The sequence below is a fragment of the Photinus pyralis genome, unplaced genomic scaffold (assembly GCF_008802855.1).
Source record: "Photinus pyralis isolate 1611_PpyrPB1 unplaced genomic scaffold, Ppyr1.3 Ppyr1.4_LG10, whole genome shotgun sequence".
NCBI classification, from domain to species: Eukaryota; Metazoa; Arthropoda; class Insecta; order Coleoptera; family Lampyridae; genus Photinus; species Photinus pyralis.
In genome coordinates, this window is record NW_022170250.1 from 8,772,652 (window position 1) to 8,790,355 (window position 17,704).

The following is a 17,704-nucleotide window of genomic DNA, read 5'->3' on the forward strand; positions in this document are numbered from 1 at the left end:
GAGAGAATTGAGAGAATTGAGAGAATTGAGAGAATTGAGAGAATTGAGAGAATTGAAAGAACTGAGCGAATTTAAAGAACTGAGCGAATTGAGAGAATTGAAAGAATTGAGCGAACTGAAAGAACTGAGAGAATTGAGAAAATTCATAGAATTGAGAGAATTGAGAGAATTCAGAGAATTCAGAAAATTCAGAGAATTAAGAGAATTCAGAAAATTCAGAGAATTAAAAAAACTGAGAGGATTGAGAGAATTCAGAGAATTCAGAGAATTGAGATAATGGAGAGAATTGAGAGAATTGAGATAATTGAGAGAGTTGAAGGTGTTGGGAGAGTTGAGAGAGTTGTGAGAGTTGAGAGGGTTGAGAGGGTTGAGAGAGTTGAGAGAGTCGAGAAGGTTGAGAGAGTCGAGAGAGTTGAGAGAATTGAAAGAATTGAGAGAATTGAAAGAATTGAGCGAATTGAAAGAACTGAGAGAATTGAGAGAATTCAGAGAATTGAGAGAATTAAAAGAACTGAGAGGATTGAGAGAATTCAGAGAATTCAGAGAATTGAGATAATGGAGAGAATTGAGAGAATTGAGATAATTGAGAGAGTTGAAGGTGTTGGGAGAGTTGAGAGAGTTGTGAGAGTTGAGAGGGTTGAGAGAGTTGAGAGAGTTGAGAGAGTCGAGAAGGTTGAGAGAGTCGAAGAGTCGAATTGAAAGAATTAGAGAATTGAGAGAATTGATATAATTGAGAAGTTGAGGAGAGTTGAGAGAGTTGTGAGAGTAATTGAGAGAGTTGAGAGAGTTGAGAGAGTTGAGAGAATTGAGAGAATTGAGAGAATTGAGAGAATTGAGAGAATTGAGAGAATTGAGAGAATTGAAAGAATTGAGAGAAGAGAGTTGAGAGAATTGAAAGAATTGAGCGAATTGAAAGAACTTAGAGAACTGAGAGAATTGATATAATTGAGAGAGTTGAAGGTGTTGGGAGAGTTGAGAGAGTTGTGAGAGTCAAAAGGGTTGAGAGAGTTGAGAGAGTTGAGAGAGTTGAGAGAATTGAGAGAATTGAGAGAATTGAGAGAATTGAGAGAATTGAGAGAATTGAGAGAATTGAAAGAACTGAGAGAATTGAAAGAACTGAGATAATTGAGAGAGTTGAAGGTGTTGGGAGAGTTGAGAGAGTTGAGAGAGTCGAGAGAGTTGAGAGAATTGAGAGAGTTGAGAGAGTTGAGAGAGCTGAGAGAGTTGAGAGAGTTGACAGAGTTGAGAGAGTTGAGAGAGTTGAGAGAGTTGAGAGAGTTGAGAGAGTTGAGAGAGTTGAGAGTTGAGAGTTGAGAGTTGAGCTGAGAGAATTGAGAGAGTTGAGAGAGTTGAGAGAGTTGAGAGAGTTGAGAGAGTTGAGAGAGTTGAGAGAGTTGAGAGAGTTGAGAGAGTTGAGAGAGTTGAGAGAGTTGAGAGAGTTGAGAGAGAGAGAGTTGAGAGAGTTGAGAGAGTTGAGAGAGTTGAGAGAGTTGACAGAGTTGAGAGAGTTGAGAGAATTGAACTGCGGTTCCGACGGTCGACCTAGATGAACGCCTTGATGAAATTGATAAATTTGAGTTAGCGGAGTGAGTGAGTAAACACAGAATTGATCCACTGATTAGGAGAGCACTCTATGTCAGTTCCAAACCGGGATAAATAAAAAGCCTTACGAGTTCAGGCAGTTCAAATAAAGGGTTCCGTAACCTGATCCACCTTCTTTTTTTAAACAGGGGAATAAACGATTATTTAAATCACTTCCTGCGGTACTGATACAGGTGTGTATGTACTTAGATGTAACAAACCTCTACGGTCATGTCATGCCTCTAAAAGATTCGATAATTGCCGCTCTTTTTTCCATTACGTTCGCGTTAATTTGAAAAACGATACTTGTATTCGCCCACAATGTTCAAGCGTTAAATAAACAAGGTCTCGTCGAAATAGGACACTTTGAACGTTACATCCCTTATTCAAACAACAAGGGCGTAAAATTACACATTTAAACGTTAAACAAAATACGTTTCCGAAACGTTTCATCAAAACAAATTTGCCGAGAGCTACTGATAGAGCCGTCACGCACGAAAATAACAAACGCCCGTTTGATTACAGATGATTACTGGACACATATACATCAGGGCGGGAGTCCACTTTGCTTGATTAACGGTATGTCAATTCGGGCAGGTACTCACGTTTTTTCGTGAAATCCGGTATTGAGGCAAAGTTCGGTGGCTACCAGACTGGGGACCGTCACCTGGGTCCAATTTTATTCTTGTCTGTTCGAAGCGAATTGGAATGCAGTAAAACTTTTAACGCCCGGGGCGTTAAAAATAATGGGCGAATACATTTTGGTAGCGCAAGCTTTTCGCAAATCTAATATTGAATTCATAAAGTATAAGGAGAATCAAATATTCAAAGTGCGAAACGAACGGCAATATAAACTATAACGTTCTCATTCTCCTGTATATTGAATGCGGGAAAGGATGCGAACGGAAGAAAGGGGAAGGTTTGATTAACATCCAAATTACCTTACGTTCCACCTGTTTCGTTTTCGCTTGTACATTGTTTCGTTATCTTAATTCGTTCACCTGCTACTTACAGGATTTGCGTTCAACATATCCTTTTTTTCGATGTCAGGTCGAGGTGAGGTCGACGTGAGGTCGTGGCGAGGACAAGATTTAGTTCAGCTTAAGATGAAGATAGAGCGAGGTCGTGATAAGGTAAAATAAGTGAAAATGCCGTGCACGTGAGGTTAAGGAGTGAAATCAAATTAGTCATGTCAACGTGAGGCGGGGTACAAAATCGAGGTTAGGTAAAACCGAGCTGAAGTGGAGGTGTAGCCAAAGTGAGGTCTAGTTAAAGTCCAGTAAAGGGTGGGGTGAGGTCAATTTAAAGGGATCGAAGTTGAAGTACGGTAGAGGTCAACTCAAAGTGAGGTCGAGGAATACTTAAAGATGCAAGTGAAGCGGAAATGAGATAGAGGTGAATTCGAGTTCAGTGGAGGTGCGCTTGAGGTGATGTCAAGGACAGATCGAGTTTCAATCGACATTAGATCCACGTGATCTTAACATAAAGTGGAGGTGAGCTGGAAGTGATCGGAAGTGACTTCAAGGTGAAGTCGAAGTGAGGTCGAAATCAAACCGGAGTAAAATCGAAATCAGATCAAGGTGTATTCGAATTGAGGTTACGGTGAGGTTAAAGTGCAGTCGGGGTGAGGTCACGGTGAAGCCAAGGTGAATTCAAGGCGCAATCGATCTTACATCGAGATGACCTTGAGATTAAGTGGTGGTAAAGTTGAAGTGAAGTGGAAGTGAGGTCAAGCTTATTTAAAAATGATTCAAGGTCAGGTCGAAATAAAGTCGAGGTTGAGATGAGGTTGAATTGAGGTCAAGGTGAGGTTGTGGAAAGGATGAGACAAACACAAAGTGACGCTGACATGAAGTCGGTGTTAAATAAGACGCTTCACTTCAATTTGACCGCTGCCTCATATCTAAATAATCCTGACTCTATTTCCACCTCACCTCAACTTCGCTTCCACTTCATGTTAAAGTTAACTCGATCTAATTTCGGCTTTTTACGAAACTTTCAGCCCTAGGGACTATTGTGGTAATTTTGCATGAGGGTCTGTAGAATCTTTTCCAGGCGAGAATTTCATACTCCTCGAGCTCTGGTGGACGTCTTTCTGGTGGTCTGGGGGGTTATGGAATGCACTCAAGTATAGGAAAGCGTTCTTCCATGGAGAATACAAGATTCACTAGATTGTGAAGAGATTCGGAAAAGATTCGGAAGAGACTCTCGACAAGCAGACATTTTAAAGAAGTTCTCCAAGAGATTTTGAAGAGATTCTGAGAAGATTCTGAAGCGCTTCTGAAGAGATTAGAAGTGATTTTAAAGAGATTTTGAAGGGATTTGGAAGAAACTTTGAAGAGATTTTGAAGAGATTTTGAAGAGATATTGAAGGGATTTTGGAAAGATTTTGAAGAGACTTTGAAGAGATTCTGAGATTCTTAAGAGATTCTCAAGAGATTATGAAGAGATTCTGAGGAGATTCTGAAGTGCTTCTGAAGACATTAAGAAGTGATTTCAAAGCGATTTTGAAGGGATCAAAAAATATTTTAAAGAGGTTTTTTAAAGAGAATTTGAAGAGACTTTGAACCCATTTTGAAGAGATTTTAAAGATATTTTGAAGAGATTCGGAAAAGATTGTGAAGAGATTCGGAAGAGACTCTAGACAAATTCTGCAGACATTTTAAAGAAGACTCGAAGAGATTTTGAAGAAATTCTGAGGAGTATCTGTAGAGCTTCTGAAGATACTTTTGAAGAGATTCTGAGGAGATTCTGAAGAGCTTCTGAAAAGATTAGCAGTGATTTTAAAGAGATTTGGAAGGGATTTAGAAGAGATTTTGGATAGATTTTGAAAAGATTTTGAAGAGATTTTGAAAAGATTTTGAGGAATTTTTGGAGAGACTGAAGAGATTTTTAAGAGATTTTGAGGAGATTCTGAGATTCTGAAGAGATTAAAAGTGATTTTAAAGAGATTTTGAACGGATTTGGAAAAAATTTTGGAGAAATTTTGAAGAGACTGAAGAGATTATGAAGAGATTTTGAAGAGATCTTGAAGAGATTTGGAAGAGATTTTGAAGAGATTTTGAAGAGATTTTGCAAATATTTTGAAGAGACTGAAGAGATTTTCAAAACATTTTCAAGAAACTTTGAAGAGATTCTGAGGAGATTCTGAAGAGCTTCTGAAGAGACTCTAAAGAGATTTTGAAGAGATTTTGAGGAGATTCTGAAGACCTTCTGAAGATATTCTGAAGAAATTTTGAAGAGAATCTGAGATTTTGAACAGATTCTGATGAGATTCTAAAGAGATTTTGAAGAGATTTTGGGGAGATTCTGAGGAGATTCTGAAGACCTGAAGAAATTTTGAAGGGATTCTGAGAAGATTTTGAACAGATTCTGATGAGATTCTAAAGAGCGTCTGAAGAGATTAGAAGTGATTTTAAAGAGATTTTGAAGAGATTCTCAGGAGATTCTGATGAGCTTCTGAAAAGGTGAGAAGTGATTTTAAAGAGATTTGAAAGGGATTTGAAGAGATTTTGAAAAGATTTTGAAGAGACTTTGAAGAGATTTTGAGGAGGTTTTGAAGAGACTTTGAAGAGATTTTCAAGAGATTTTGAAAAGTCTGAGGAGGTTCTGAAGAGCTTCTGAAGAGATGAGAAATGATTTTAAAGAGATTTGGAAGAAATGTTAAAGAGATTTTGAAGAGATTATGCAAAGATTTTGAAGTGGCTTTAAAAAGATTTTCAAAAAATTTTCAAGAAACTTTGAAGAGATTCTGAGATTCTTAAGCGATTCTGATGAGATTCTGAAGAGCTTCTGAAGAGATTAGAAGCGATTTTGAAGAGGTTTTGAAGGGATTTGGAAAAAAATTTGAAGAGATCTTGAAGAGATTTTAAAAAAAATTTGAAGAAGTTTTGAAGAGATTTTGAAGAGATTTTGAAGAGATTCTGAGATTCTTAAGAGATTCTGAGATTCTTAAGAGATTCTGAAGAGAATGAAGAGATTCTGAGGAGATTCTGAAGTTCTTCTGAAGACATTAAGAAGCGATTTCAAAGCGATTTTGAAGGGATGAAAAAAATAATTTAAAGAGGTTTTTTAAAGAGATTTTGAAGAGACTTTGAAGACATTTTAAAGAAATTTAGGAGAGTTGGAGAGATTTTTAAGATATTTTGAAGAAATTCGGAAAATATTGTGAAGAGATTCGGAAGAGACAAATTCTGCAGACATTTTAAAGAAGACTCGAAGAGATTTTGAGAGAAATCTCTGAGGAGATTTTGGGGAGATGCTGAGGAGATTCTGAAGACCTTCTGAAGGAATTTTGGAGGGATTCTGAGGAAGATTCTGAAATGCTTCTGAAGAGACTAAAGAGATTTTGAAGAGATTTTGGGGAGATGCTGAGGAGATTCTGAAGACCTTCTGAAGGAATTTTGGAGGGATTCTGAGAAGATTTTGAACAGATTCTGATGAGATTCTAAAGAGCGTCTGAAGAGATTAGAAGTGATTTTAAAGAGATTTTGAAGGGATTTGGAAAAAATGTTAAAGAGATTTTGAAGAGATTGAGATTTATAAGAAATTTTAAAGAAGTTTTGAAGAAATTTTGAAGAGATTTTGCAAAGATTTTGAAGAGACTTTGAAGAGAGCTTCAAAAGATTTTCAAGAAACTTTGAAGAGAATCTGAGATTCTTAAGAGATCCTAAAGAGATTATGAAGAGATTTTGAAGAGATTCTGAGAAGATTCTGAAGTGCTTCTGAAGACATTAAGAAGTGATTTCAGAGTGATTTTGAAGGGATCAAAAAAATATTTTAAAGAGGTTTTTTAAAGAGATTCTGAAGAAATTCGGAAGAGACTAGACAAATCCTGCAGACATTTTAAAGAAGACTCGAAGAGATTCTGAGGAGATTCTGAAGAGCTTCTGAAGAGATTTTGGGGAGATTATGAAGAGATTCTAAGGAGATTCTGAAGTGCTTCTAAAGACATTAGAAGTGATTTCAAAATGACTGTGAAGAGATCTGAAACATTTTAAAGAGGTTCTAAAGAGATTTTTAATAGATTTTTAAGAGATTACGAAGAAATTTTGAAGCGATTTTGAAGACTTAAAAACGAGATCCAAGAATTTAAATTGTGATCGGTGTGATTATGCAAACTACAACAAATCTCGTTTTAGAAGACATCAGATTATACGCAGTGCTGCAAAAATTTTAAATGTAGCCAGTGCCAATTGAAATCAATCCTAAATACGCACCTGTTAATGTACAATAACTCAAACATTTTATTTGTCCCCAGTGTGATAACAAAACCTACAGAAGATTCGTTTCAGAAAGTCATCTGCAAATACACAAGTCTTCCAGGGATTTAAAATGTGACTAGTCTTAAACTAAATACACGTGCACACTTGGAATGTACCGACCACCCATTTCCAATTGTACAATCCAATTGGCATTGAAAATCTAAACGTTTCAGAAATTTATTGGGAGTTTGAAGAGATTAAGAGATTTTGAAGAGTTTCTAAAGAATTTTGAAAAATTTTTGAATAGATTATGAAGAGGTTTTGTCGCACTGGGGATCTTTTTAACTCTTTCATATCTTCAAGATCGTTCAAAGGCTTTTTAGATATGGTCCAGAATTCATTTAAGCTTAGAGTTCTCCAATTGCCTTACAGGCTAACCTAAACCTTTCCGAAGCTTCCTGGACTCCGTCATTTTTCCATATAGACTCACTTGAAAATTCCCAAGCCTGTATGAGATGCCTTCATACCCACTTTAGGGCTTTTTCGAATTCTCCACAAAGTATTCAAATGCTATGCAAAAATATTCCAAGGTTGTCAGTTCTCTTCCCTATAACCCCAGACCTCCAGGTGCTACGGTCTCCCACGAAACATTCAGCCCTAAGGACTATTGTGGTAATTTTAAATAAGGGACTATTGAAGCTTCCTTTCCTGACGAGAATTCCTTGCTCCACGAGCTCATGGTGCTAGTTTTGGTGTTCTTTTTCCGGGAATTATTGTAATATGGTATGTGCAGTATACGTTTTGGGAAAGATGTAGAACCGGGGGGTCTGGGGGGTATGGAATACCCCCCAGTATACGAAGACTTTGATGTAGTGGTAGTGAGAGAACAATAAAACGTTCTTCCATGGATGGTATTCGATTCACTGTTTTCTTCCTTATAAAGATCATAAGCACTTCTTATACTGGGGGGTATTGACTGGGGGGTATTCCATACCCCCCAGACCCCCCGGTGCTACGGTCTCCCATAAGCATTTAGCCTCAAAGACTGTTGTAGTTTTGCATAAGGGACCAGGAATCTGTCTTTCATGGCGAGAATTCTGTCTCAGGCTCCTGAAGATAGTTTTCATGGTCCCTATAGTTATCATATTGTCTTCGTGTACAGGGGCGGGGGCGGGGGGGGGCGACATTGAGGGTAGCAATTAAATATCTAATTGTTACTAGTCTACTCAGGCTGCTCGCTTCAACATTCTATCTCACTTTAACCTGTTATTATATTTAACATTAAAATTAGGGTAGTTTAATAGACCGTGGCCACGAAAATTAATCTAGTTACGTTGAAATTCCTATCTAAAGCTATAAATAGAAAAGCCTGTAAAGGAAGGAGAAGAAATTTCGAAAATGTCGAGGTTGTTGTCGAAAGGTCGAGATCTAGGTCAAGATTCTTCCAAGGAAGAGAGGGCCAACCGTGGTCAACAGTCAACAGTGGTCTCTATTGCTTTTCTTGCTGTGCAAACTGCGGACCTCTGAAACTTGAGTCTCAAGTAACTGTTTATGAGTCTTTTGTTATTGAGTAAACAACAATTGCGGTTTTTAAATCAAGAGCAAGGTTTTCAGAAACACTTACCTTAAAAAATAATTGTAGAATTTAGTTAGTGTCCTCTAAAGTAGACTCAACCTCCGGCTCCTCCGGCAGCGTGTACACGCCGGTAATAGGCAACGGCTCGAGCGAGTCGGGAATTTTGGTTGCAATTGGATTGAGTTCATGTCCCATATCTATAATCGAGGTAGGCGTACCACCCGAACTCAACAGGGTTTCTTCAGTCATATTTCTCTGATATAAATTATTCGATGTCTTATTCTGCGCGTTGAATTGTCATGACGGCAGGTTGTAGGGGTCGACCGAGTTAAAATCGTCCGGATAGCTGTCGGAATTTAAATTGCGAAAGTTCCTATCCTGGTGTCGCAACCTGTGGATGATCTCGTCGTGTACGACGCTGAAGCACATCGCCGTCAGCGCCATACCGGACATGATGTACAGCGAGCAGAACCATATTGTCAGCTCGGAGTAGTTCTGGCTGTAGATCTCGAAGCCCGGTACCATGTCGCCGAAGCCGATCGTCGTCAAGCTCATGAAGCAGAAGTAGAAGCCGTCGACGAGGTTCCAGTTCTGCAGGTTGTACAGGGCGAAGGTGCCCAGGCAGATGTAAATGAACATGATGATTAGGCAAAGAAGGACCGGCGCCAAGATGCTCAGGCCGTGCATGGACGTTCTGGACTCGCTGTCCAACTCGCTGGTCGCGTCCGGCTCCTTCGCGGGTGAGTGCAGGTTATTATGAGTCGAATTAATCGTAATGCTCGGATTGGCTCGCACGTAAAACGGCTCCTGAAGCGCCAGCTGCTGCTGCAGCTCTTTGTGCTGGCGCTTCTTCTTCATCTTTCTCTCCTTTTCCGCCATGCGCTTCTCGTCGTAGCAGCAGTAGCCGCAGTTCGAACACAGGCAGCAACATAGCGCCCTCGAGAAGACTCCTCTCGCTATTCGACTCAGAATCGAGCCGATACTCGATAGGTACAGGAGGGTGAGCGGTATGCCCAGAATCGCGTATCCGATTGTCACGGCCTTCCCCAGGCTGGTACGCGGCGCTATGCTGCCGTAACCTGAAACAAAACGCCTTATTAGCATTAGGCGCTTTTGATATTTTCGGTGTCAGTATGACGGGCGATAACACAATATTAATGCCTTATACGTTGATTACTCATGATGCTACTGTGAAGCATCGCAAGAAGCGCAAACTAATGGTTCCTAAAATCTGGTGAGCTGGTATTATGGCTTTTATACGAATCCGATTGATTAATGATTAAAAATGGCCGATTTAGTGCCATTTTGTTGGCTTAATGTAAAATTTTAAAAAAGTAGGGACGCGCCCAGTAGACATAACGGTAGAGCAATCAGTTTCGAAGTTCGAAGTAATAGTCCTTTAGGACATTAACCCGCCAGCGAGTAAAAACACTTGAGTCTTGGTAGAGCTCAAGTAAAAGAATCCCGCAGTAAAGTTTTTTTGCATGAAAAGCTGAAAATTTTAAAGATTTTGTAGATTAGAGAGATTCTGTGGATTTTGGGGACGGTAAAAACTGGTAGAAAAAGGAGAACTAGGCAAGTGCATGAAACAAAAAAAGGTGAGAAGTATAATAAACAAGAGCCGTAGAGACAACTGAAAGAAAATGAGGCGAAAACGGTAAGCTTACGAGAACAAGACGGCGAAGAAACGAGGAAAATGGGAGGAGAAGACAAGAGGACGGTCCAATGTCGAAAAAATTTAGAAGAAGGTGAGAAAAATGCGAGCAAATAAGACAAGAAGAACAGGAATCACAGAAATAAGGAGAAGGGCGAAAGAAGCAAAAGAGGTACAAGAAGAATAGGGAGACACGGAGGAGGACAAGAGAGTCAAGGAGGATAAGAAGGCACAAATGATCGAGATAAGCAATTGGACAGGAACAAGATGACCGAAAGAGACAAGGGAGAAGAGAGGACAAGAGGTATAAGAAGGATAACGATTAAGGAAGACAACACGAACGAGATAGACAAGAAAAGCAAAAAATGAGAAGGGCAAGACTGCAAATGGGATAACAAGAAGGTAAGAAGGGATGGATGAACGAGAAAAGCGTGAAGCACAAGGAGAACAACAACAACAAAAAGCACATGAAAGACAATAAAATAGGGACAAGGAACAAGTGGCACGACAAGGACAACGTAATTAAATATAAGAGATTAGAACTACCAGCAAAACAAAGAAGGAAAATATGAAGGGCAATAATGAGAACACAGAAAGAGCAATACATAGAGAAATGAGAAGGGCAGATGGACGAAAATGACAAAATAACAAGGGAGGAACAATGACAAGACGGGCAAGAGTATAAACCGTAAGAAGAGAGACAAGAATGGCACGAGGAATGGGAGGAACAAAAAGTCAAGGAATACCATGAAGATGCAGCCGTGAGAAACGGAACAAAACTGAAAGAAACGCGATAAGGACGGGAAGGGTGAGTAGGCCGAGAAGAATAAGAAGCGTAAGATACAAGAAGAAAAGAGGGAAATAAGGGCGTGGGAGACAAAAAAAACAAGAGGGATAAGAAAGAGAAGAAGGGAAAAGCAATACATATAAGAAAGGCAACAGAAAGAAAACAAAAATGGACGAAAAAAATTATGAGAAGGTCAGGTGACAAGAAAGTCAGGAATGAGGGCAGTAACACAAAACGCAAGGGGTGCAGTCTTAAGAGGGATGAGGAGCAAAAGGGTCACGTGGTTAGCAAGAGATGATGAGAGGGTGACGGGAAGAAAAGAAGGTGCGAACGGAAAAGTAGGAAACAAAACATTATGGAAAAAAAGGAGAAGAAGATGAGAAAGAAGGAAGAAACGAGAAGTGTGAGAAGAGGGGTAAGAAAGAAAAGCAGAAAGGAAAGGATAAAAAACTCAAGAAAGAAGAGCATGAAGTGCAAAATGGGCGTGAAGACAAAAAAAAACAAAACAGACAAGATGAACAAAAAATAAAACGAAACGCAAAAGAAAGACCGAAATGGGAAAATGAACAAAAAAGGGACTTCGAGTAGGAATAGGGATAAAAGAGAGACAAGAAAGACAAGAAGGTTAGAAAATCGAGATGGGGGTAAGTACAATACGAAGAATACGAATACGAAGCAGGAAAAAGGCAAAGGGCTACACGAAGGGTAAGGACAAGACGGGCAAGAGAGACAGGAAGAGTAGGAGTGAAGACATTAAAACAATTCGAAAAAAAATACAAGAGAAACAAAAAATACGAAAAGAAAAGATAGACAAGGGAACAAGAGGAAATGTAGAAAAGTATATATGAGAAAAGAATGGCAAGAAGGAAGGAATGAAACAAAAGCGTGTGAAGCACAAGAAAAACAAAAAGAAGATCAAGGAAATGAATGAGTCAAAGGGTGGAAGTAGTAAGACGAACAAATACGATAGAAATGAGAGCAAGGAAAAAAGTCTGTAATGGCAAGAGGGTAAAAGGATAAAAGGGAGAAGAGACACAGGTAGCACGACAGAGATAACATGACCAAAAGGGATCAGACCTACGGGCAAGAAAAAAAGATACGAAGGAAAAATGACAATATTGGGAACACAAAAAGAGCAATAAGAATGAGCCAGAATGAGGACGACAAAGAAGGACAAGAAAAACAGAAGGAGCAGATTGACGAGAATGATCAGAATAACAAGATTCAAGAAAGGTAAGATTGACAGGACGAGGAAGGACAAGAAGAGAAGGAATGAGAAGGATAAGTAGTGTAAGAGGAAAGGAAAGAACAAGAAACTCAAAATATACCGCAGAGAAGTAGAGATTGCAGTGACAAAAAGAACTGAAAGGAAAGAAAGGCGATAAGGACGGGAAGAAACAATAAAAACAGAAGGGCAAGGAACCCGTAGGGGACTAAAAAAAGAATGACAAGAAAGATAAGGACAAGAAAGTAAAAACAATAGCGTTCCTTTTCCTTTTGGAAAATGTGCTAAAAACGAGACGGAAAAGAAAGAAAAGAATAAAAAAAGAACAAATATGGAGGATGGGAAATGTGAGAAGTGTTAGAAGCATAAGAAAGACATGAAAATCAGGTATAAGAGCAATGACACAAAAAGCAGGCAAGAGGACGAGAAAGGGAAGAGAAGAAGATGCGAGAGGAAGTGTCGGAAACAAGACATTAAAGAAAAGAAGGACCAGAATGTAAGAAGGAAGGAATAAGTTGCACGACAAGTTGCTAAAAGGGACAAGGGCTACCGAGAAGACAAAAAGGTATGAAAGATAGGAAAGATCGCAGTTATGAAAACACAAAAAGAGCAAGATAAAGACAAAGAAGGGTAAGATTGACAAGGCGAGCAAGAAGGACAAGAAAAGAAGGAATGAGGAGAAAGATATGGGGGGGGGGGGGGCAAGAAGGAAAAAAGGAAAGAAAGGGACAAAACATAAAAACATACGGAAGACAAGGGATAGCAAGGGTAGCAGTGACAAAAAAAGCAAAGGATGCTATAAACAGGACGACGGTAAGAAGGCCAAGAAGAATAGGAAGCACAAGACACAAAAAAGGAAGGAAGGACGGGGGGCGTGGGGGAAGATAAAAAAAGACAAAACAACAAAGAAAAAGAGGCGGTAAAGGAATTAGAAAAAGAAAAAGAAGAGGGGAAGTGAAGTATGATAAGATCGAGAAGCCCAAAGAGGAAAAGAAAGTCAGGAATGACAAAGAGGAACAATTTGGATAGGGGCTGTAGTCTCAAGAGGGAAAGAAGAACAGGAGGCACAACGAGGGTAGAAGCGACGAGTGAAAGAGAGAGACAGAAAATACTGAAATGGTGAAGGGCCTGGTACTCCAAAATCTTATGATAGCCTTAAAGTTTTTGAAGAGTGCGAAAAAATGCAATAAAATAAAATAAAATAAAATAAAATAAAATAAAATAAAATAAAATAAAATAAAATAAAATAAAATAAAATAAAATAAAATAAAATAAAATAAAATAAAATAAAATAAAATAAAATAAAATAAAATAAAATAAAATAAAATAAAATAAAATTCTCCCACATTTGGAGGATCTGTCTATGAATACTAAAAACTGCACACAAGCCAAGTCAAGTGTAAACATAATTCGATCAAACAGTAACACAAGTTCAAAACTGTACTCGTATTCAGCAACTTCTGAAGTGGACAAAAGGTAGCAGCGATTTTTCGGCCCACTTTCTATAAGTTCGCATTTGATAATGTTACCGCAACTCCAACTGTAATTCAAGCTCTCCCTCGGTTTACGGATGACAATGGATGGCGATTCGGAATCGTTTGTAACAAAAGACATTTTCAAGCAATTTCGAAGTTCGTGCAAGCTACTCCGGTTATTAAATTTTTCTTCGGGCATCGAAAGAGGCTTCAATTACGTCCAGAAATCCGAAATCCGATTCAGTAATTTGCGAAATTGCTCCCCCTTTCCGACTGAACGGGCACGTTTTTTTACTTGAGAGTGTCGCTTGTTTCGACAGTGTCTCTTGTGTCGCGAGGAACGGGATTGTGCTATTTTTCTTCGTTGCACTTCCGCGTGTGCCGAGCGAGTAATGTGACATATTTCGAGACTGTCAAAGTTTACGCGCGATTTACTAGAAAAGAATGTTAGCAATTTAGTAGGTAATCCCCTGAATATTGTACTGCTTTAATTAGAAATTTGGTAAATCGTGCAAACAATTTTCCCGCTATCAGGAAACACATGAAACTTTATTGTCGTGTCTGTCATATGCTTACAAGTTATAGATTATTGTTCTTTCCGAAGCCAAACCTAAAAACGTTAGCAATAAAAAAAAATTAGTGAAATTACAAGAAAAAGATTCAGGTTGGGCTTTAACAAATATTTCGTTGACATTATCCATCTACTAAATGCTGAAAGGGTTTGAATATGCTTTCCTTTTAGACACAAAAGCTCAGGTACATACGTAAAGTTGAGGAAAAAACGTGATTCGAGTCTTAATCAAGTTTTAAGTGCACCAAATTGATATTTCAACACATACTGTGGTTCTGTGTGTTTGAGACCTCCAAAATCATCCTCTTTTTCCTACTCAAACCTCGTCTCACTTTATCTTCCTTCATATCAACACTCTACCTTAATATTTTATAATTGTATTTGGAACGCTCAGGTTTCAAGAAGCCATACAACAATGGGGTCATAGACCTTTAATGACCTTGGAAAATGTAATTTCACACAACACATTGACCTTGAAAATGTAATTTGATACCACAAAAAAATAAGTTGATTGGACCTTGAATGGCCTTGGTAATATAATTCGACATCATGAAAATGGAGTCATTGAAATTGAGAAGCTCTTGAAATTGTAATTTGACACCTCAAAAAATAGCCTCGACTTTGGAAATTAAATTTGACAAAAAAAAATGAAATACGAGCCCTTTGAGCTTTATCTTGACCTACTTTCAAAAGTTACCGCCAGCACAGCCACCTTGTCCTACTTTCCAAGGTCACCACCAGATGGCGAGCGTCCAGGTTAGGCCTTGCGCACCTACTCAACACTGCAGCTCAATTTGCCAACACCTTAGAAAGAATTTAAGTGGCAAATCAAGAAGAAAGACCGAGACAATATGTGAGAAGTAAAAATTGGTTGGGAGAAAGGCATTCTTAGCCAAACCTTCGAGGGAAAAATACATAACGTGAGCCCGGCGATTTTTAGATCACGGAACACAAAATTCTTGGCAACGCTTTCAAGTGTATATCAATTTTGACGAAATTATTGTCGGGGGTGCGTTTTAAATTTGTGGCGTGTTGCTGTTTTATAGTAAAAGGGGAACTTAATTAAGTAGCGTGGTTGACCGGTCGCCTAATAGTTTTCAACCGTGAATGGTGTTACCTCTTAAATGGTAAGGAAACAAATTCGTTTCATTAGTATTATACGTGCTTTCATTAAAGTAAATTGTTACCACGAAAGCGTTGAGGTACGAGGTACAAAACGTTGATTGCGGATATATATTTAGAGCGGTTAGACGATTAAAAACAAGTGTTTCGATCAAAACTGTGCACCTTTCGTGTATACGGGGTGTTATTAGATCTACAATAAACGGCAACCGGTAAAAAGGGTACAGACAATTAATTTATGCTTTTGTTGGGCATCAAAACTCGAAGGTTTAAGGGTAATTCGACATTTCCATACTGTGGAATATTGGTGAATTATTCCATGTATCCATAAATTGTCGAAAAACCCTAAGCACATATTGTTCTTTATTAAATAGTTCGATTTGGTAAATTTCACGCCAAAAGATGTCGTTGCCGAGCAAGCGAACCGAATTTTAGCTTCATGCATCTGAAGAATCTATAAGTTTAAAAGAATTGGAAGTAACAGAGTTAAATTTGCCGATATAACAAATGTACCGCTTCATAATGAGGGGAGAAATGGACTAATACGCGAAAAAATGAAGCGCGTTAAGATAATCACGAGTGTTCAAGCAGATAAGATTCGTAAAATGCCTTCACAAAAGAGCAAACGTTTCGGTTTCATTGGGGAGAAGACAAGAGAAATAAAATAGAAAAGAGGAACATGGGGAAAAAGAAGATAGGCAAAAAGACAAAAGGCAAAAAAGTTGACAAGGGCGAGGAAGAAAAGAAAAACAAAAAAAGGAAAGAAGGGCAAAGAGGGGAGAATATTAAAAAGGCAAAATAGGTCAGGGAGACAATATGGACAGAAGAGACAAGAGGGGGAAAGGGTATCGTAATTATAGGGCAACGGAACGAAATGGACAGAGGAACTAGAAAACAGAAAGGCCAAGAAGGATCAGAACTACAGGATTGAGAAGGATGAAAGGATCATGAAGGTAAATTGGATAGGAAATAAGGAAGGTAAGAGAAAAAGAGGGAAAAGAGGGCGAGAAGCAAAAGTGACAACGTGAACAGAAGACAAAATATGAGAAAAACAGGAAGGACAAGGAGAATGAAGAGGACAAAAGTAGGGACAAAAGAGGCAAGAAGAAGAACAAGTGGCATCAGTTGGACGAGAGTTAAAAACGACATGGAGAAAAAGGGCAAGAGATGTAGGAGATACAAAAGAGGAGGAAGAACAAGAGAGACAAGAAGGACAGAGAAACGGGACGGAAGATGTGATTGGAAGAGAGAAGATGGTAAAGTGGAGGTGGAAAAGAAGGACGAGACTTACTAGAAGGTCTAGAAGGACGAAAAGGATGGGTGGGATAAGACAAAAGGTGGAAGGCCAAGAAGGAGGTGAGTTGATGAAAAACAAGACGGGTCAGAACTAGAATCAGAAGGAAGAACAAGGTGAACAAGAAAAACAAAAAAACAAGAAAGGTGAGAAACAGGACAGGAATAAAAAGCACCAAAAGAGCGAGGGGTAGTGATGGGTGAGAGGGGACAAAAGGGGATAAGGGAAGCAAAACAAATGGAATAAAACGGAAACAAGGAACGTGAGGAAAAAGAAGACAAGGAGAGATTGGAGTTAGAGCCCAAAAGAATGAAAAGGACAATGACAATAAAGGCAAGAATGACTAGCATTAAAAACGAAAGCGGTAGGGAAGAAAAGAACAAAAAGAAGGCCAAAGTGGACAGAAATATGAAAAGGACAAATAGACAATGAAGACAAAAAAATAAGAGGGACGATAGGGATAGAAGAAACCAGAGGGGCAAGATGGTGATGGGAAAAGTAAAGCAACCTTAACAAATGGGGAAGGGGGCGAGAAGGACGGAGGAAATGGAAAACAGGAAGGATAGGAACTATAGGATTGATAAGAACGAAAAGATCGTGAAGGACAAGCGGGATCGGAAAGGGGGAAGGTAAGTGGAATAGAGGGAAAGGGAGAGAGAAGTAAAGGGGACCAGGTGAACAGGAGTGACAGGAAGGCAGGGCAAAAAACATACATGCAAAAAAGATGCGAAGGGCGAGCAAAACAACAAAGGCAAGAACGAGAGCAAGAAGAAGAACATTTACGGGAATGAGAAGGGCAAAAGAGGCAGAAGAAGAACAAGTGGCATAAACAGGTGGATAAGAGGTAAGAACGGTATAGTGAAAATAGGCAAGAGAAGATACAAGAGCGACAGAATGGTAAAAAGGGAGGAATGAACGATAAAAGCGTAAAGCACTAACAAGAAAAATACGACTCAAAAAGTATAAAAAAGACAAAAATAAAGGTAGAATGAAAACGGACAAAGGAACAAGAAACAAAATAAATACAAGACTAACAAGAATGGGAAAAAACAAAAAGATGCAAGGAGATTCGCGAAGTGCAAGAACAAAACGGTCAAAAGGGACAAGAAGAATAGGAGTGAGGAGAATGACACGTGGGAGTTCCAAAAGTCGGAAGTAACAGAGTGAAATTTGCCGGTATAGGAAATTTTATACGCGTACCGCTTCATAATGAGA

General features: G+C 38.9%; 1 protein-coding gene across 1 annotated transcript in view; it reads right to left on the reverse strand.

Moving 5' to 3' along the window:
- Nucleotides 1–17,704, reverse strand: part of LOC116162024 (TWiK family of potassium channels protein 7-like) — a 164,669-nt gene that overhangs the window by 21,383 nt on the left and 125,582 nt on the right. Inside the window, exon 3 of the mRNA XM_031475541.1 lies at nt 8,410–9,440. Coding sequence (XP_031331401.1) covers nt 8,659–9,440 — 782 coding nt within the window. The 3' untranslated portion in view covers nt 8,410–8,658. The remainder of the gene's footprint in view (nt 1–8,409; nt 9,441–17,704) is intronic.